The sequence below is a fragment of the Sorex araneus genome, chromosome 10, assembly GCF_027595985.1.
Source record: "Sorex araneus isolate mSorAra2 chromosome 10, mSorAra2.pri, whole genome shotgun sequence".
Lineage (NCBI taxonomy): Eukaryota > Metazoa > Chordata > Mammalia > Eulipotyphla > Soricidae > Sorex > Sorex araneus.
Genome location: NC_073311.1, coordinates 20,490,121 through 20,512,807, shown reverse-complemented (window position 1 = coordinate 20,512,807; position 22,687 = coordinate 20,490,121). Strand labels below are relative to the sequence as shown.

Genomic DNA, 22,687 nt, shown 5'->3' with positions numbered 1-22,687 from the left:
CTCCCGACATCCTCTACTTGGTGGTCTCTTCTCTATCTGAGCTGCCTTTTCCTCTAGCATGTGAGGCCAGTTTCCAAGCTGTGGGGCAGACCTCCTAATCCTTATCTCTAAAGTTCTTTTATACTTGCAGAGGCACTATATCTCTGAATAAAATGTAAACAGTTCTTGGAATTTAGGAAAAATTATGTCATTGACTAAATTTTTGATGATTCAAAAAAGTATGCAGAAGATGATTGTTAAAAACACAAAGGGAGAAAAATATATGACTCCTTTATTATTTTACACTTAAAATGTTTGAGTGTGATTGATATTAAAATCATTTCATAATATATTTCATGTTCTTTCATTGACATAAGTTATCATATACTGCAACAGTTAGTCTTAACCTACTTTTAGTAAACTGTTGAAGAGTTGAAGATAATGCCTATCTTCATGTCTGAATGTTTTTACTCTAATTTTAGCTTTTTGAAAAAGATTCATCATTTGTGTATAGGTACTTAGTGTCACACTCTCTGTAATTGTCTCTACTCCAACCCTACCATCAAGAAAACCACTATTCTCTTTCTTCTCACCCTCCACCTTTCTCTCTGGTGACCACCATAGCTTTTGCTGATCAGGGAGTTAATTTTGTTGGTTTTTGCAGGTTCATTAGCTTTAGCTGTACATATTCCTCCTAAGAGTAAAAATATCCTCTGGTGATTGTTTTTAATTTCTTTATTTATTTTAATTAGTATAACCACCAGGAAATCCATCTGTTTTTGTCCCAAAAGACTCAATTCCATTGTTTACATATTCCACAGTTTCTTTATCTAGTCATCTGTTGATGGACATTTAGGTTTATTCCTTGTTTTGGCTACTGTGAGAAACATTTATTGACTTTATCTCTTTTTTATACATTGTCAACAATAAATTTATCTGAAGATAAAGTCATCAGCAACCTAGATGCCACTTTAAAAGGAATATAAAATAGGTTGAAATTCTAAGATATTAAAAATAGATATATTTTATTGCAATAGACTTATTGAAATATTTATGAGTTTATAAAATTTTCATAAACAGTAAAGATTACTACTAATATCCCTTCATCCAGTTTTTCCTAGTGGTTACATCTTGAATAATCAAATAATTAAAATGAGGAGTTCAATATTGGTACTCAGACATATATTCACTTGTATAATAACCAACTAAATCAAGATGCATAAGAATTCCACAAAGCTCTCTTCACTTGTTACTACTTTTTAGTTACATTTAACTGTCAGAGATAGAAGTGACCACCAAGTTTTTCTCTAGTAATATAATATTTTTATTTCCAGAATGCTATATAATTGAAATTATACAATGTTGTTATTTAAAATTGATATTATTTCATTCAGAAAAGTGCAACTGGGTGCCATCCAGTTTGTGTTTATCAAAAGTTAATTTATTTCTGAGTCCATGGTATAAATATCTTATCCTCATTGTGTTACAAAGAGAATTTCTGAGGTCTGGAGATGTAATACAGCAGGTACAATGTTTGCTTTGCATTCAGCTACTTAGATCCATCTCCAGTACCACATATGGTCTCCATAGTCCTATTAAAAGTGATCCTTGTGCATAAAGCCAGGAATAAGTTCTGAGCACATCTGGGAATGCCACCCATCCCCCCAAGATCAAAATGTTTCTGGGAGTCCGACAAATGATACAGGAAGAAGGGAGCTTATCTTGTACACAGCAGACCCTAGCTCAATCTCCGGAACCACATATGGTTTCCCAAACCCAGTCAAGAGTGATAACTGAGCACAGTGCCAGGAACAAGCCCTAACCACAGTGTGGTGTGAACCCACCACCAGTGAACCAAATCAAACCAATACAAAATGCATTCTGGTCACTTCCCTGTATGTTATTGAAAAACAAAGCTTTCATGTACAGGTCTTGTCTGAATCTAATTGACTTTAGAAGACTTTTAGTTTTGAAATAAAGGGAAAAAATACTAAAATTAAAATATATGTTTGCCGCCCTTTGGCTGCAAAAAGTTCTGTGCAACTCTAACACAGACATACTGAGTGGAAGCGAGAATATGTTCTCCAGGAGTAGCACTTTGTAAATAAAATTAACTTTTTGGCGTGGTAACTTGTTTATGACTTTAAAAATAACTTTGTTTGTATGGGGACATTTGCAGCAGTGCTTGGGGATCACTACTGATAGTGTGTGGGTACCAGGGATTAAAACAGGGTCCTTAACCTCTATACTATCCCCTCAGTCCCTAATTTATTCATTCCATTTTCATTACTATTCCCTATTATGAACACATTTTCCCAAATGACCCCTTTCTCCATGATAGATGAATACAAAAAAGTATGCTGGATACTTACTTATATATTATACAGATATATCTGTGCTTTATTCATACAAGAATGAGCTTTTAAAAACAATACAAAAATCTTCAAGCTTTGGTGGTCATTATCAACATGAGGCTAAAAATACATGCTCCAAAATTGCAAAAACATGTCCTCAGCAGTGTGTGGCAGAGATAATAGAAGCCATGATAGCAGGAAGTCAAACCCTGACATGCTCTTAAAGTGTTTGACTTGCTTGCAAACAATGGTACAGAAGAGTACTTTAGGAAATGTTCTCCTCTGTTCCTAATGTGTGCACAAGCCTTTCTAAGTGTGTACTGAATGTATGTGATCCTGCTATATATAATGATATGTGCAAGGTAAGCATGAGTTAGAGTGGTAATGTCATGGGAAAAATACATTTTTATAAGGTGTTTATTTAGAACTATAAGTTACCTTTCCCTTCCCTTTACTCTTTCCCTTCCTTTACTTTTCTTTTGGGGGCCTCACCTGGAACTTATCAGGGCTTACTCTTGTTCTATATTCAAGAGTCACTCCTGGATGTTCATGGGGGACCATATACAATGACAGCAATAACCTGGGTCAGCTGCATGTAAGGCAAACACCTTATCCACTGTAGTATTCCTTCAGCCTCTTATTCCATATTTTTATTTTTTTTATTTTTCTTTTTTGCTTTTCGGGTCCCACCTGGAGATGCACAGGGGTTACTCTTGGCTCTGCACTCAGGAATTACTCCTGGTGGTGTTTAGGGAACCATATGGGATGCTGGGAATTGAACCCAGGTCGGCCACGTGCAAGGCAAACACCCTACCCCTTGTGCTATCAATTGCTCCAGCCCCATCTTTTTCTTTCTTTTTATTGGTGCAAAGTTCATTTACAATACTGCCTATGTTTTAGAAGTAACATTTCATAACTTTTCAAAATGTTCATTACCAGACCATGACTATTATCCTGCACTCAAAATCTATTTTAATATAATGTGCATGCATTACTTTTTAAATGGAAATAACTTAGAAATACTGCTGAAACCCAAATTTTGTTTTGGAGCAGCAATTAGTTATTTCAGTATCCAACTATAAATACTCATAAAAAACAGAGAATAGGGGCTGGAGTGATAGCACAGCGGGTAGGGCGTTTGCCTTGCACGCGGCCAACCCGGGTTCGAATCCCAGCATCCCATATGGTCCCCTGAGCACTGCCAGGGGTAATTCCTGAGTGCAGAGCCAGGAGTAACCCCTGTGCATCGCCAGGTGTGACCCAAAAAGCAAAAAAAAAAAAAAAAAAAAAAAAAAAAAAAAAAAAAACAGAGAATAAAACAACATTGAGAATTATTCAAAAATTCTCTAATTATCTTGACTGCTCAATTCAAAGGGTCTACTATTGAAAGTCCTTGTTGCAGATAAGCACAACCCAGGTGCTCTAGCATTCACTTGGTACTAGTTCATCCTCTAGGCAAAAATTCAGGAGTCAGGAGTGCTTTATATTACTGTACAATGAACTGAAAGTATGAAAATTACAGCTGCCTTGAAACTATTTCTCTAAGATTTATAATTAGACATAATAATCTTCCAGCTTTACCTAAATAATTCTCCTAAAAGTGCCTGTATTTTATGAATCCCCTAATAAGATCCTATTAGAAATAGAGTCAATCCAATGGGCTGGAGCAGTTGTACAGCATGTAGGGTGCTTGCCTTGCACATGCCTAACCTGGGTTCGATCTCCAGCATCCCAGATGGTCCCTGAGTGAAATCAGAAATAAGGCCTGAGCACAGCCTGGTGTGGCCCAAACACTAATTAATCAATCTAAAGCTAATTTGATTTTTTTTCATAGTTGAAAATACAAAACCAATTCAGATTCAGTGCTACTGAATACTGAGTGAAATAACTTGCTATACTATGCACTTGCAATACAAAAAGTTATATAGCACTATAATTTTTATTCTTAAAAGGCTCCATTATTCAAACTATGCCCAGTGGGCTTATATCTGCTCATTCTTGTCAAAGTATGCTTCTTCTGGAAGACAGAAAATGTCAGTGGAGAATATGGAGGGAACAGAGCCCTCATTCCACAGTAGAAATGAGCATATAACACTGAGGGATGGTGGTGGGACATATGGCAAAGTCGCAGGAGCTTTCTTATTCCCTCCCAACTGTTTTCCAACACTATTATTTCATAATCTGAGCCACAATGCCACATACTCTCCTCAATTTTTCTGCATTTCTTGGAGCACTCAGCACACAGAAAGATATTTTTAAATGTGGACATAACTGATGGTCTTCATCATTATCATCTCTGCCATTCTAGGCTATATAAATTGTTCTACGATTACCATGTTGTCTTTTGAGAAAAATATTTCTCATAAATGGTATAGCTGAGCTATTAAACCTTAGACCAAAGTTAATTTATTTAGCATTGTAGAGACTTAATGATTGTCTAATACACTGTATTGGATGATCAGGGCACTTCTAAAAAATCTTATAGTTAATATTGCCCAGTTAATCACACTAATACCTAAATCACACTAATTCTTCATAAGCACATATGAAGAATAATAAAATAGGAAGGAAATAAATAATCCTTTTTCCATTACTTCTATTTTCATGCTTATAATAACCCATGACAAAAGCATTTTAAAACATTTTTTAAGCCTCTCCAAGATGTTCGGATATCCCTAGGTAAGTGTTATTTTGGCATGTAAATTATTTCTAGCTGAGATCAACCGATTGCCTGTAAGCTTATAAGGAACTTTCACCACTCCCTATACTACCTAGAAAAATAAAAACTGTGTGTTAGTCCAAGAACTAGAGTTATTATCGGGGTTTTAATGCCCTCTAGATCGAATAAACCTATCTTTCTGGCAGAACAACCATTTAACATTCCAGACATCTGTCTGAGGTCCACACTGCTCCCCTGCCCCCAATGGTCACCACAGTAGAAGTCATACTCTGACATCACACAAGCTTCCCTCTTCTGTCTCTGAAGCCTCAGGAACTTTTCCCATTGCTTAACTCAGGGTATACTGTAGCACTGTAGCACTGTAGCACTGTCATCCTGCTGTTCATTCAATCTGCTCGAGCGGGCACCAATAACATCTCCATTGTGAGACTTGTTAAGGTTTTTGGCATATCGAATACGCCACAGCTAGCTTGCCGGGCTCTGCCATGTGGGTGGGATACACTCAGTAGTTTGCCGGGCTCTCCGACAGGGATGGAGGAATCGAACCCAGGTCAGCCACATGCAAGCAAATGCCCTACCCGCTGTGCTATCACTCCAGTCCAACTCATGGTATACACCCCCATTATCCCCTACTGCCACTGAAATTCACGTTGACATTGATTTTTCTATGTTTATATAAATTCAACTTGTTTCCTTCTGCTAACGTGTCTGATTTAAATTGGACTGCTTTACAAGTTTAAGAAGAAACTAGAAGGAAGGGAAGGGGGTATATCTACTCCTACTGTGACTCTTGATCAATATGTGTTTACATTTTATTACCTACTGCGAAGGCAGATTTATACACATCCCACTATTCAGTGATATAAGTCTGAAAATTTTTGGACTTATTGTTTGTAAGTCTGTTGCAAAGACAACCAAATGGACTGCATAAGATAAATAAAACGGATAGGATTTTATATATAAAAAGCATCAAAGGACATACATTTGCTGACAGTTGAGAAGTGAGCGTAGCTACTTTTTCTTGAGAAGCAACCAACTCTCGCCGCAGTTTATGGATTTGCTGAAAGTAATTTAAAAAAAATCAATTCAGTGTACCAGAAGATTTTTACTTAAAACGAAGCATTCAATCCGAGAAAGTAAATACGATAGTTATGCCATTATACCACCTCTGTATCAGAACCAATTTCTGAAAGTAAAAGAAATGCGAACATGAGCTGCAAAGCAACAATAAATACCACTTATGAAAGGAGAAGTGCCTGGGTTCAAAGTTGGGGCTCCTAACTGCAAATGAAAGCAGACTGTCCCCTCAGCTCACTTTCTCTACTGACTCTTCTACTTAAAATTTGTGGCAGTACAATTTTTGTTTTATGCCCCATGGCAGAGCCTGGCAAGCTATCCCTGGTGTATTCAATATGCCACAAACAGTAACAAGTCTCACAATGGAGACATTACTGGTGCCCGCTCGAATAAATCAATGAGCAAAGGGGGATGACAGTGATGACAGTGATTAAGCAGCAACATCTTTTCTTCTTAAAAATGGGATATACTATATAGTATATGGTGTATATATACATATAGCATACATAATATATGAACATGAAATATAGTATACAGTATATATAGCTTATATAGGATATAAACATGAAATATTCTATATACATGTAATTCTTGATTTTCTTTAAACAAAAAGTATACCCCTTATTTTTCTATCAGTTTTTATTACTTTATAATTTTGAAATGATTTTGCCCTTTTCTGAGACACATCCAGATGTGCTCAGGGCTTTCTCCTGTCTCTGTGCTCAAGGATCACTCCTGGTAGTGCTCAAGAAATCGAATGGGATGCCGGGGATCAAACCCAGGTCGTGGTTATGTAAGATAAGCTCCCTACTTCCTGTACTATCACTCCAGTTCCTTAAACTATTTATAATCTTGGTCCAGAGAGGTAGTACAGCAGGTAGGGTGCTTTCTTGCATGTGGCTGATGAGGTTATATCTTACTTTTTATATGGTTTCCCAGATCACAGATCCAAAAAAATGTCCTGAGCACCACCAGGGATGGCCCCCAAAATAAAACAAAAATTAGAATCAATATTTTCTTTGTGGATCTCCCCGAAGGTACTCATGGGCCAATTCTTGGCCAACCAGGCTGGCTCTTCAATGAGAAGGCCCAAGGATTCGATACTGCTTGGATTTTGGGGTGCCTGAGCCACCTCTGAAGTGCAGGGAAACTCTGGACAAACGTGGTTGCAGGATTAAACTGGAATCCATTACATGCAGAGCATGCACCCCTGCCCACCTCTTTGGTCCTCTTATTCAATATTCAATGATTTCATATTTGAAAATAATTATACTAGTTGGAAACTTAATGGCTAGCACTTAGAAATATATGTTTAATATATTTTTATGTGTTTAATATATTTTTATATATTTAATATATCTGTGGTGTATTCAATATGCCAAAAACAGTAACAACAAGTCTCATAATAAAGATGTTACCGGTGCCCCCTCGAGCAAATCAATGAACAATGTTTAATAAACATGTGTTTATTATAATGTAGTTTTAGGGCATTACTATTAGAGCAGTACCACTTTACAGATGATCCATCTTTTTAAAGTAGGAGGAAAGTGATAACATTGTGAAAACAACTTGTTAAATTAACAAAATAAAAACTGCAGCATTTTCGTTTCCTTTTTAGGTAAGTTAATACTTAAAAGTGAATGGGAAAAGGCGAGAGTCTGAAATATATCATTTAAAAGTTAACTGTTTTAGCCTTTTTAAAGTATAGAAATGTAGAAAATTTGTTATTTTTAAAGTGCTCATCTCATTCAGTTATGTTCATTTTGTTTTTACTGAAGGAACATTAAGGCACCCAGTTTTTAGTCTTTTTTACAAAATGAAGCACTGTGACTTACAATATTGCCAATGATAGTTTCATGCATACAAGATTGCAACAACACAGCCTCACCGGGATGTCCACTTACTGCCACCATTGTCACAGAGTCGCCTACAAACCACACCCACCCAATCTTAAACTAATGAAAGCTCAAAAAGTCACTCTTAAGCTAATAAACAAAACATATTTCCTTTAAAATGTAATTCAAGAAACTAATTTATTATTTTTTTAATGCAAGACCTTGGGGCAAGAGAGAATGTACGTGTGGTCAACTCCAGCTGGACACCAGCGCCACATATGGCCCCCTGAGAAATGCCAGGAGTGATTCCTGGTGCAGAGTCAAGAGTAAGCCCTGAGCACCAGCAGGTATGGCTCAAGCCATCCTTTACCAATGCAAGGAACATAATGATAAAAGAGGAAGTTGAATATTGTTTAGGCAAAATGACACGGCATCTGTAAATCTCAGAAGCTCCATTATAATCATTTTTAACTTGCTCATGCCCAGGTTTTTTTTTTTTTTAAAAAGGATTTTAGGTTTTTAAAAATCATATCACCCATTGTTCTAGCAATTCTATATCACTGTATCACTGTCATCCCCATGCTCATTGATTTGCTAGAACAAGCATCAGTAACGTCTCGTCTCCGTTGTGAGACTTGTTATTGTTTTTGGCATATCCAATACACCACGGTTAGTTTGCCAGGTTCTAGCACTTATAAAAATTAAATTGGTATAAGTAATACATTTTTGTATTATAATAGTCCAAGACTTAATTTAAAGGCCAATCAAGTAAGACTTTAAACCTTATTGTTTGTTTTTTATTTTTGTTTTCATTTTGGGTCATACCTGCCTGTGCTTAGTCAATTAAAACTTTCAAGAAAAGAGATTTGGCAATTGTTTCTTTCTTTTTCTTTTCTTTTTTGCAAAGACATGCATTTTCTTTGTTCTCTGATAGCCTCTGCATAGATGAGTCAAATAATCATGACACACCTTTTTTTAAAAAAGCCCTAGTTAAAATTCTATTTTTCTTGTAGACAAAGGAAAAGAAAAAATTTTTTTCAGGCTGGTACCTAAACTGTACATGATTTCAATCAAATGTTTATTTGTGAAATTCACGTGATTAGGAAAATGGGAACTTTAGACAGAAAGTGTCTGAAGTTTAGACACTTTGCAAATAAAATAGTAAAGTTTTGGAACAAATTAGGCTCTCCTGACTAATATTCAATATTTAATATCTGTGTTAGTTTCACAAGCAATGACAGAAAGAAACTACAGTGAAATAGGAAGAGGATAATGTCAGCTTACTGCTAGGGAAAATTTATTAGTTATTGAACCAAGACTCCTATCAAGAATGTGAGAAGAGTTTGCTTCTAAACCCTTCTTCCCTTTGAAGAGGAACTACTCTCAAAACCAGGTATCAGTTAGTTGTCTTGTAAATCACAGTGCTTAGTTCTAGTCCCCATACATCATGGTCGCATCACAAAGCAATGCAGTTGTATCACAGCGCCCTCTACTGGCAGAAATACTCATTTTATCATAAATGTAAACTGAACTAAAAATGTAAACTAAAAAACGCTGCAAGATTTTATACCTCTGAATGAGCCTTTTCTTCAGCCTGCAAAAAAGAGAAAAAAAAACAGTTTCATTGTGATTGATGTAAAGTTATTACACAGCTACAAATTAATAATATAATTGTATTGTTTATTTAAAACACAATTTTGGCTTAGTATAAGGATACAGTAGAATGCATACGATTTTACAAAACCAGAAAACTTTTTTGGAAAGAAATGCTTCTTTATGCATAAATCAGATAGTACTTTAAAAACATAGGTTACTTCACTGACGAGCATTTTTGAAAAAATAATATAATTAAAATAATGCTAATCTTTTCAAAACAATGTTAATATTAGATCTGTACTACTATGAACAAAAGTTATAAAGTAATGCTTTGAAAAGGGGCAAAAAATATTTAAACTGGATTTATCTCACATATGTTGCAGGAAAAGAACACCATGAATTTATAGGAAGGCCTTCCTCCCTTCTTTTTTCCTTTTTTTTCTTTCTTCCTTTGCTTTTCACCCACTACCACATATTAGTTACATCACCCTACCAAAGTATCAAATAGTCAATATTTTATTTTACTTTTCGATATACACAGATATATATCCGGTTATCTGACTTCAAATTACAAACAAATCAGCAAAATACTAAATGCCCAGGATCAAGATGATAATAAAGGTGGCTTGTAACATTTTTGATTACATAATATATGGAAATTAATACTGTCATAGAAACTTTCTTGGTATTTTCATAGGAATGTAAAAATATCCTTGCTCTATTTTATTTTTCATCCTTGTGCTATGCTGCAAAATGCCATAAAATGAGTTATGGGAACCATTACATTTGAAAGTGCCTTCATTCTGGAAAAAGCTGGAAAATACATAATATTGATGAACAATACAAATTTTTCATAGCCAAAAGCAGATTTGAAGCTGAAAGATATTCTCTTATCTCCCATCTTGCCTTGTAGGTCATTTTCTGATAAAATGATATCAGAATATTTGAACTAATATGTATAACTCATTTCTTTCCAGAATACATAAAATAAAACAAAGGAAAGTTGCTATTAAAATACTTTCAAGCATAGAGCATAAAATAAGGCCCCCATTGCTATGCCACAGGACTCTGCCAGGCTGTTTTCACTTGGGGCACCCCAGAGAAAGGTGGGTGAGAGCCCTCCCCACCCCAAGGGACCCAGCTCCGGAGCTGACCTCCACAACCCAACCGCCGCCATGCTACAGGCCGCTCCCCACCAGCTCAGGCCAAGCCTCACATATGAGTGAACATATTCCTAGACCACACGGTCGTGACATATCTTAAGACACTCCTTACACATTCTCCATAATTACCACACCATATTTGATGGGGTTCAGAAAATAGGCAACAAATCATAGAGAGAAATATATATACATACATATATACATATTTTCAGTTATGTATATACCAACGCTCACATCACCCAAACTTTAACAACATGTTAGTGATATCCTATAGAATGTCTTAATGGCTCCTGCCAAAATAGGACAATCTTTATACTGTTTCCTATATGAACACTTTTTTGTAAGCATGTTCAACAGTTCTTCATAACAGACGATACAAAATATATTCTTTCGGTTGTGTTTTGGGACAAGAATTGGGGTTTGGGATAGAGACATCGGAATTTTGTGGTGGGAAGGTGCAATGGTGGTGAGATGGGTGTTTGAATATTAAATGTAATCAAATATTGTGAACTAACTTATAAAATTAAAAATTAAAAAATATTTTCATGCATAAACCTTTTTAAATTGAGCTTTGTCTATCTTGTATTCCCTCTATTTCAAAATAAATAATGGCAAATAGAATTCTAATACTCCTTATTAGAAAAACTTTAAAAAAAAGAAATTCAAAAATGAAATATGCATGCTTCATATATCCATTTTCGCTTTGTACGTGAAGATTTTTAAAATTCTAATGACTTAAAACCTGAATATAAATTTAATTTAAATCAAAGTAGGTAAGAACTTTAAGATAAAAATTAAAAAAAAAATCAAAAGAAATCTGGAGTTGTATGCCTTAAGACATATGGCACAATTAACTGTGACTTCCACTTAACTTACTTTGCATATGTCTTGCCAGTTCATTCTGCTTAAATCTTGCTAAGTATTCTAAGATTATATAAAACTAATATTCTATAAATACTTTATATGTAGCACTGTCATCCCGTTGTTCATCGATTTGTTCAAGCAGGCACCAGTAACATCTCCATTGTGAGATTTGTTGTTACTGTTTTTGGCATATCGAATATGTCACGGGCAGCTTGCCAGGCTCTGCCATGCAGGTGAGGTACTCTCAGTAGCTTGCCGGGCTCACCAAGAGGAATGGAGGAATCAAACCTGGTTTGGTGGTGTGCAAGGCAAACGCCCTATCTGCTGTGCTATCGCTCCAGTCCTGAATAATATATATATAATTTATAAATATATATAATAATTTATATATATAATTTATATTTATGTTTTTTGAGATGGAGGAAATTGGGTCACAGCCAGAGGTGTTTAGGAACTACTCCAGGCTCTGCTTAGAGATAACTCCTAGCAGTTCTTGGGGAACAATATGTGGTGAGGGGTCCGATCCAGGGTCAGCTGGTTAAGTCCTTTAACAGAAGGGTACGTCCTTCTCCGGCTTCATATTTCATATATTTTAATAACATACTAAATTTAAAATAGTCATGACATTCATTACCTCTTTTTACTCTTTTTTTTTTTTTGGTTTTTGGGTCACACCCAGCGATGCACTGGGGTTACTCCTGGCTCTTCACTCAGGAATTACCCCTGGCGGTGCTCAGGGGACCATATGGGATGCTGGGATTAGAACCCGGGTCGGCCATGTGCAAGGCAAACTCCCTACCCGCTGTGCTATCGCTCCAGCCCCAGTCTCTTTTTACTCTTAAAAGGAATTGGATATCACATATACATTAAAATTATAATGATTACATAGTAATTGCATATATACTATTTAGATAGCCTTTTCATTGCTAATTTTTCTTTTTTTTAACTTTGCTAATATTTCTTTTACTTTTTTTTTTTTTTTTTTTGCTTTTTGGATACACCTGGTGATGCACAGTGGTTATTACTGGTTCTGCACTCAGGAATTACTCCTGGTGGTCCTTGGGAGATCATATGGGATGCTGGGAATAGAACCCGGCTTTGAAACTTTGATCTAGAACATTTGTATGAGATTTCATTCATCAACAAGGAAAGGAATGTAAAATATCATAGAGTGATTAACTGCCATATACAAACAGGTTTTCAGCAGTCAAAAAATCCTAAAGTATCACTAACTGTATAAAAAACATTTCCTAAATATTGTAAGCAAAGCCTCAGAGCACCATGATCAATATAGCCAAGTGTTCCAGCATTGCCCTTGGTCACTGAAAAAAAAATGTAACAAAATAGGAAGAGGGAAATACAACAAATGATTGTCTAATCTGCAAATCACTAATCGGGTGCTCATTTATCCTTTGAAACTTCCTAGCCAAAAATTGCATTTTGTATTAGTAACATGTTAGGGAATGGGTTTTACAATGAGTATGCCCTTTCTTTGATGAGACAAATACTAATTAGATCTCAAGTACAAAAGCATGTTTAATAAAATTGTTAATATCGGTCAATATAAAAGCATCTGTTGTAAGGACCAAAATTTAAATGCTGAAGAGGGTTCAACATACAAAGAAAAAAATTCTAGATATTTAGAAAAAAAAGAGTCTTCCTAAACTATCTCTTCAATTTTTCTTAAGTATATGGACTATACATGTACTTATCTTTCTTATGAGAAATAATCTGGCACAGAAAATAACAATCCAAACTCAGCTTTGGTGCGAAGACAAGAAGCAGAAACTGGGACTTGTCCAAGATCATATGGCAAAATCTAAGAGTGACTGTAAAATATCATTTCAGTTTGACTAGAAACTGCACTTTCTTAACAGGCACTTTAAAAGGGAGCTTAGAGAAATTAATGTTTAGGTGAAAGCTCTCAATTTCACATTTGCTTGGATTTCAACATGACAAAGTCTAATTACTGAATGAAGTGACCTGGCAAATCAGATAGGGCCTGTGATTATCAATTAATTTGCAAACCTAACTGTCTCTTCCAGCTTAAAAAGTTGGTATTTCTGAGTGGTACGCTCAAGTTTGTAACAAGACTTATGGAAAATGTGCCCACTGTAGTGACAAAGATTTTTAAAAAGAGCTACGGTGTGAAGAAAAACTCCTTCCAATGGGATTTGTTAGGCTGGTGATTTTCAAACCTAATTATTCTGTACATCAAGACATTTGGTTATCTTATTTTAGTAATTTTAATCCAAATATAATTTATTAAATGAAAATTAATGTAGTTTGTGTTCAGATATTAGAAAAACATTTTGGTTAATAAGAGTTAAGTAGGGACAAATTCAGTTTCCCCTAAAAAACATTTTTTTCTCCCCTAAATACTTTATTTTGTGAAAGTGCACTATGTTGTCTGACTTTTGTAGAACATTACTTTAGGCGGTTCAATTCCCACAGAGAATGATCAAAATGGTCTCCCTAGAAGGTTTATAACTGGGGGGCAATTTTAGCGTACAACATCCTTACAATAATCTAATAATTGCAGAAAAGCCAGTGGCAGGGGTAATAGACTTGGTTGTTTTTTGCTAATTTATTTTATAGCATGGTCCAAAGAAATTCACTGACTTGCCTGACAACATACAATGATAATATAGTCAGGTATGAATGCAAATCAACTGCAAATGAATCTTTAGCCAGAAGGCATGAAAAATAATGATAAATGGCTTATTTTCACTTCATGGTTTGAAAAGCATTCTGACTGACATTATTTCTTTGGCAATTAAATCTCAGTTCATGACACCAGGACTAACAACTCCCATTTTACCTTTTCTCTTTACTTTTATTCCAAATTCACATATATCTAATATTAGTACAGATTTTTTTTTCTGTTCACATCTGTAGTTTATACTCCTTCCAAAGCAAATATTTGAATTTCTAATTACTTAACCTTCTAATAATACCAACTTCTCATGTGGGTTAAGCATCTACACTGTTCTTCTTGTACCTGGATTTATTTCATTTCAAAATGTTGACGTATAAGTTGTGAATCTAGTTTCTTTTTTTAATTCCATTTCATAAGGATACATTTCATATTGTATTACTAATATCATGCTTCTCAATTGTTTTGAAGTTGTCCTTTTTTAAATATCTGTAGCTATCTACAATTTTTTCAATTACACATTTGCTCCCTATAAACTTGCAACAGCCCCTAGACTTGTGTGCTTTCTTACATTTAAATTACTTAAACTGAAAAATTCAGTCCCTCTGCCACATCAGACAGACTTCGGTGCTCAACAGCTGCATGTGGATAATAGTTCTCTTTTTATGATCACAAAAAGGTCTTTTTGACTTTAGTATATATTCACTAGTATATATTCAACATAAATTCTTTTTCTTTCTGACCTTTTATCAGACTTCACTAAAACAATATTTTTTGTTGCAAAACTTCTTTGTAAATATTAAGAGCATGATTTTATTTTATTTGAGGGCACATCTGGCTGTGCTCAAAGCTTACTCCTGGCTCTGTGCTCAGGGATCATTTCTGGCAGGACTCGGACAATATATGAGGTATTGAGTCAGCCACATGCAAGGAAAACACCCTATTCTCTATGCTATAGTTCTGGCCCTGGAGCATAATTTTAATTACATTATATCATTTGATGTCAGATGATATTTTCCCTATTTCCTTCACAAGCAGCAGTACTAGAGCAGTACGAGGCATACTATCTTAACACCCATCTTTGATCTGCTTCTTCCTGATGCATTTTCACATCTTTCACACTGTCCACTTTCCTAGATCAGAAGATTTACATAAACACTAATAATGATGCATTCATTCAATGACGATATTGGAAATTTTAATTGTTGAAGGAAATAGAAACATTCTTTACCAATAACTGTTTGATTTTAAGTAATTGTTGAAGGCAATAAATATGGAAGTGAACATATCCAAGATGAATGAGGGGCATTACATCTAAACATCATGGAAATGAGTGAAGAAATGAGTTTTGCCCCTAATGCTTAATAACCCAGTGACAGCTGAGGCTATGAACTTCCCATGAACCTCTCAATACAGAATTCAGGATTATCCACAGTATTCAACTTTTAGTGATATTTTTTAAAGTCAAATGTATCAAATTTTTACCGAGGCAAGAAGGAAGTCTCTTAGAAAATATACTTTCCTGTAGACTCACTTTTTTGAAGAAGATGAAAACATGCAGGGTAGAAGAGAAAAATTATCTTGGCAAAAACAAAATATAATTTCACACATTTCTATGACTCTCTTAATGAATAAATTCTTCAAAAATCACATTTTGTTTCAGATGATATATTTTAAAAAATCTGTAGGCCTCTGTACAGTGTTCCCTAAAACTAAAGTTAAAACTTTTAAATGAAATGGAAAAAATTGCACAGAACCGATACTATTGATGGCCCAGAGAAACAAGTCAATGTGATAAAATTATGGTAGCACATAGTAAATATTTCAATTCTGAATCATGCCCCAATGGATTTTATGGTACTCAGTTTCCCATTTACCCATGATTATAATGAGTACAGAAAAGTTAAAGGGAAACACATCTAAGTGGGCCACAGAAAAACTTGTAGAAAAGTGCCAGTATATTAGCACGCATTAATTTAGAGCATTCTCCATTCCACAGTACGCCTTCTGTGTGAATCTACTTTATCGATTGAGTGCTTGGCAAAGGCAGAATTTGTTTCTTACCAACCAATACTTACTGTGGAGTAGAGAGAAGAAGTGCTGGAGACCAGAGATAATGAAGAGCCATGAACTAGAAAAGGGAGAAAAGAATAAAATATAAAATAATGAAGGCTACAAAGAAACGCAATCTTTACTGAAAAGTAGAACTAGATGGTTACAGAAATAAAATAGTAGCAAGATATCACAATCTGAGAATAAGTCCGCTGTCAGTTCTGAAGATCCAAATGATGGACAGAGAATGGTGCCACTCTCCTCTGCAGAGAACAGCCTTCACCGTGAGAGCAGCTGGCAGGCGCAAGCCCTTCACGTGTGCAGGGGACATGTGGAAAGCTATGGTAAACCCCCACACAATAAGTGATCAGAAAATCATAGAGAGCCAAGTTGCCTTGAACTTTTTAACTTAAAAAATGGTAATTGACGGGCTGGAGCGATAGTACAGCAGGTAGGGTGTTTGCCTTGCACGTGGCCGACCTGGATTCAATTCCCAGCATCCCATATGGTCCCCTGAGCACTGCCAGGAGTAATTCCTGAGTGCAGAGCCAGGAGTAACTTCTGAGCATTGCCGGGTGTGACCCAAAAGGAAAAAAGAAATGGTAATTGATTTTTTTATATGACTGCGATTCTTTTTCATTGTTTTTTTTTTCCAGATTTTCATGGAAATGAGCATTTTATATAATTTGCTATGTCAACAGTATCCATAAGGTTTTGACTATGCTTTGTAATATAGAGAAATATTAATTTTTAGTAGTTTTAGTAATAGAAAAATACTACCTTAAGGTGGCGTCTCACTAAAATTAGGACAAGAATTTTTATCTAGGGGCATCATTAAACTATAAATTGTTTTAAAATGTCTTCCCAGACCAATATCCTAAGTTAAAACTATGAAAATAAAATGCCCTAACCCCTCTGTGGTCCGCAAGCCAAAAATTATGAATAAAATTATGCTTAGTAGCTATTTATTAAAATATTCACTGTGTGATAGTATGAAGTAATTTCTGCTTATTCATCCCTTAAATAAACAATAGAGAAATACGTACATGCTAGGAACTTGCTATCTCCCAGGTTTAAAAAAATATAATGATAAAGTCACAGGAATTCCAAGACAAATGTGAAGAAACCTAAATATGCATATGCATTTGTATACATATGTAGATATGTGTATATATATGTATATAGATCATACACACATTTTTATAACCCTAAGTTATAAAATTGCTACCCCTTGTCTGGAGAAGACTACACTCAGTAGAATCTTGGCAGTATGGATGAAACAAAGAAATGGATTTTAGTGACAGCAGGAAGAACCTCTTTAAAATTGGCTGAGTATGAAGACATAGAGCAGTGCACCCAAGTGTATGATTTCCAGACAACAAAACAACATAGGAAGGGAAGGCTAAGTAATAAAGTAAAATAAAGATGTGGCACAAAAGAGGAAAGCAGGGTAACTTTAAGATTTCAAGCTTACTCAACTATTACTACTCGATGTGCAAAACATCAGGAATTATTCTAAATGTGCATTCTTTCTAGGGCTGGAGCAATAGGACAGCAGATACTTATTGCCTTGCCCGCAGTCAACCCGGGTTCAATCTCTGGCACTCTATATGGGACCCCTAGCCTGCCAGGAGTGATACCTGAGCATAGAGCCAGGAGTAAGATCTGGGCACCACCAGGTGTGGCCCCAAAAGATAAACGAACAAACAAGCATATTCTTTAAACCACTAATAACATTCCTATGGAAGTAAGAGTCTTGAAATAATGTACCATATGTAATGTACCAATAATGTAACAGAGTTCAGCAGTGAATCAGAAGATAGCATTTTTCAGTCTTTCTCCGATCCTTCCCATGTATAGATCAACCACCTGAGAGTTTGTAGCTTAGACTCCTCAGCCTTGTAAGCATCAGAGTACCATATCTGTTCTATCTCTCTAAGCCAAAATATTTAATTCCGGACCACAACTTAAGAATTACAGTTATTCAATATTCAATGCATGAGTTTCACAAAAGCATCTCAATCAGGCCAGTTTTCATCAGTTCACCTTATTTAATCCTCATAGAGAAGGTCAAAATTTCCCAGCTTATCAACAGCATTCTCTTTGTAAATGAGGCACTCTAGTAAGTCATGAGGATGCTTAGCAAATTATTTTTACAGTATCATGAGATTCCCCTCTGCGAAGAGAGTAATGGAGCCATCTCAGAAAAGCACTAAATTTACATTTCAGATTAGTTCTATTTTGTCTGTCTACATTGCAGCAATCAGCAGGCTCATAGGGTCTATAATTCACTCTCTGTCATGGTGAACTCAGTGATTTGGTTAATTTCCCTATAGGCAGTGACGACTGTGGTCAACTAATTTGGTGCCAACATATTAAATGCACAGTAGTGATCTGAAAACCATGAGTCAATTTTTTTCTGCTGCCTAGATTTTCAGTAAGAAGATACTTTAAATAAAAATACAGAAATAGGAAAGAGGAAAAAATAAAACTATGATTTCATTCAAATATAACAAACTGGTGAAATTACAAGTACAGAGATTTAAGACTAGTAAACTTATCTAAATTCATACCACAAATAAATTGATTACCAGAAGCTTAGACCCCAGTATGTTTTAAGATATGGAATCCTCTCATTTATATGTAATAACTAAGAACTAGGGTAATACAGCTAACTTCATGTCTGATTGTAATATATAGTCTGTACTTCTATGCTTACTTATGTTTACCCCAAAATGATGTGTTTTATTGTATCACAGTCTTCTTTTAGGGATACTTAAAAATACTCTGATAAATCAGAGAAGAATCTCTCAAACATTAGTCAAATCTGAAATGTGAGATAAAAAAATTCAGAAAACCATATACATTTTAATCAGAAGGTCTATTGAGTTTTTCAAGTAGTTTTATTATAAAATAATACCATAGAGCTTTACAATGAGAAAAGTTATCTGAGGTCATGTGAGAATATTTTTGTATGAGATAAAGAAATGTAACCTAGAACAAACAGTACATATAAGATATGAATTCTAAAATTATATAGTAACAAAAAACTTGGACAAGATTTTTTTTTAAATCCTAACACAGGGGGCTGAAACAATAAACCAGCAAATAGCATGGTTGCTTTGCTTGGTTCCAACCCAGAACCACAAATATTTCCCTGTGACTGACAGAAGTGAACCATGAGCACAGAGCCAGGAGTAAGCCCTGAGTACAGCTGGGTGTGTCCTTCACAGAAGGAAAAAAAAAACTATGATATTTCAAGCAAAATTGATTGCAAAACATTTTATAAAACCTGATTATCTGAAAATAAATCCAGCAGCATCTGGTAATTTTGTGAGACTTTTTTCTCCCTGCTTTCTGTAGCTTCTATATCTCTGAGGTGCCAAACAAAACATCTGCTTTGATACCAGGCTAGACAGTCTTTAAAATTATGCAAACTTCCATGTAAGAATATTGGATTTATTCTGAATATAATACACTAAGTATTAATCTAAATGAATTCTGGCATACTGCCAAAATGCATAATGAAACAGGTTATGCAGATTTACAAAAAAGAAAACAAACCCATTCTAGATTCAGGGCTTCTCAAATGAAAGTTCTGCTTACTCATTCATTTATGCTTAGGAATTCTTGTGATGAAATGATATCATAGCTTCCATTTTAGAGTTGTATAAAGAAATTCCCCCACAACTATGACCAGGCATACCTTCCTCCATGCTGTCTCTGAATGAGCCCGAGTGACTGATGGCGCGTGGTCTTTCTTCCAGAGATGTGGCACTCCCACACAGTTGTGAGTCATCGTACAGATCAAAGGAAGAGTCCTGGGCTGGGATGCTGTTTGAGCGCATCATGCTGGGCCCAGGAAGGTTAAACTGAGACAGGTTGGTTGGGCTCACTGAAATGTAAAGCACAAACAACATATTTCAGGGCTTGGTTAATGAAAAGATTAGTTTGATAGAAAGGGAGAATGCGATCCCAGTTTTTTGTTGAAATATGAATATCCATAATAGCATGTCCTGCTTTTGAGGTGTGCCACTGAGATGCTTGATAACAGTCATAGCAAATTCCATTGCTTTTTCTAGAATTTTCACTGGAAAAAGTTGTTTCTAAAGCAAGATGAAAGAGCACTATCAAGATATCACTACCATTCATGATAAAAATATAACATGGCATTTTCTCTCAGCGATCATAAAAATATAATTATCTTCCCAGAGTCTGTAAATGTCTTTTATGAGGAGAATGTATGACTTTAAGGATAAAAGCAAAAAACAGAACATTAAGTGAAAATATAAGGAATTGAAATTTCCCAGAGATAGTCTTCCCAAGGATGTAGGCAAACACTTCCAGTCATCTTGAATTCTGACTGTATGCAAATTCATGGTCTGTATCAATACTATATGTTAGGTTATGACAAAGGAAGTTTTTTTTCTTTAAATAGAAAATTGATGGGTTAGAGAGTGTGTAGGGCACTTGCCTAGAATGTGGTTAACACATATAGTCCCCCTAGTCCTGCTAAGAGTAAGCCCTGAGCACTACTGGATGTGGACCGACAAATAACCAAAAAAAAAAAAAAATAGAGGCTGGAGAAATAGAGTTTAGTGTTTGCTTTGCATGAAGCCAATGAAGGTTGGGTGTCCAGCACCCCATATGTTCCCCATGTCTGCCAAGAGTGATCCCTGAACAAAGAGGCAGGAGTAAGGCAGGAGGGATCTTGGAGCACAGAACCAGGAGAAATCCCAAAGCACTGACAGGTGTGGCCCCAAAACAACAACAACAACAAACAATTTCTTTAAATAAGGCATAATGTGATATACGTAATATCTAAGGATCATTATAAAATTAATCATATAAAATAACTATACTGTTTCAAAGACCATAATGCCATAACTGGTCACACAGGGCAACATACAGCCTAGCAGTGTGGCCTTGAAGGTTTGACATGTGGCCTCATACTTGCCAGGCCACCCCGGAATTGCTCAGAGCCTCCAATTCTTGGGGTGTGATGTGGCACCAGGAATCAACTCAGGATTTCCTACATACAAGACATATACTCAAACTCTTTGAGCCATACTCACAGCACCAAGATATCTGTTGTTCACACAAAAACAACAGCTGACTCAATGTACCATTGCATCCCAAACCAATGCAGTTTTTAAAGTCGTAATTTAAAAAATGCAATTCAATTTTTTAAAAAAGTCTTAAAATAAAAACAACTAGAAAAACTGACATATATATTTATCATAAGGGTTTGTATTACAAACTAGCAATTTGCTAAAGATATGCGAAGCAGCAGAAAAGAACTGCTTAAGATGCAAGGGAACTTCAGAGATATTTCAAAATTTGGGGGAATTTAAATCTTTGCCTTAAAAGTAGTATGCTATCGTCCCAAAATTTGATGTTCTTTTCTTTGACAAGGGCACAATACTTCATAGTATAATTACTGACTTTTTTTTTTTAAATTACTGACTTTTTAAGTAAAGTCAAGGAAGAGGTGAATACACTCCGAGGTCACTGAAATGGAATATCTGATATTACTAGGCTACTGAGAGTATCTTGCCTGCACAGCAGAACCTGGCAAGCTAGCCACGGCATATTCAATATGCCAGAAACAGTAACAAGTCTCACAATGGAGACTTTACTGGTGCCCGCTCTAGCAAATAGATGAAAAACAGGATGATGGTGCTACAGTGCTACAGTGCTCCTGGGTACTCTGTAAAGTTTATGAGTAGATAATTTGCAAAGTAACTCTGATAAAGTAAGTAAAACATTAGAGTAAAAGATACGGAAAAGCAGACATAACACTAAATTTGCATCTATATGAGCACCTGTTTAAAAATAACAAAAATATAAACTGGTTTTTCAAACTTTGCAATCTTCAATCTTTATAAAGAAGGCAGAAAAATAAAGGAAAAGAAAAAGAGGAGGGAAGGAGATATAGATGAGGGTTAGGATGCCTTTCAGACATGTTCTTGTAGCAGTCAGAGATAGTGCTATATGAAAGCAGATGACAGATAGACTATATGACATTCAAGACTTGAATACTTAAAGATACTCGGATTGCAGTTTACCTATTTGAGGTATGCAGCATGAACTAAGGTTTTGATAAATGAATGAAGCATTCCAAAATTTGCAAGTGTATTATTTTAAGATATTTATCTAGAGGTTAGAAGAACACTGGTGTATTGTTTGGCTTTATATAACTCTTGCCAAAATAACTGCAGAACTATCCAACTAAATCTGTCTTTCAATGAATCTAAAATTAAATACTCAGCATATCCAAGATAAAATACTAATGAGAATGAGAAGTAGTAGAAATATGTAGTTTTCAAATAAGTTCAAGGTACTATTTCTTCTCTCCTACTCACTTTCTCCTTCCCCGGCTTTTCCTTTTTCCACTCCTTATTTCCTTTTACCTTCAATCCAAAGATTGT

General features: G+C 35.4%; 1 protein-coding gene across 6 annotated transcripts in view; it reads right to left on the bottom strand.

Annotated features, from left to right (window-relative positions):
- The window catches only part of NAV3 (neuron navigator 3), an 841,062-nt gene that overhangs the window by 65,685 nt on the left and 752,690 nt on the right, over positions 1-22,687 (bottom strand). For all 6 annotated transcript variants that reach the window (XM_055117929.1, XM_055117930.1, XM_055117932.1 and 3 more), the window contains 4 exons: positions 19,963-20,151; positions 16,283-16,335; positions 9,496-9,519; positions 5,996-6,073 (listed from right to left, as the gene is read on the bottom strand). In XM_055117929.1, the coding sequence (XP_054973904.1) occupies positions 5,996-6,073; positions 9,496-9,519; positions 16,283-16,335; positions 19,963-20,151 (344 nt within the window). The remainder of the gene's footprint in view (positions 1-5,995; positions 6,074-9,495; positions 9,520-16,282; positions 16,336-19,962; positions 20,152-22,687) is intronic.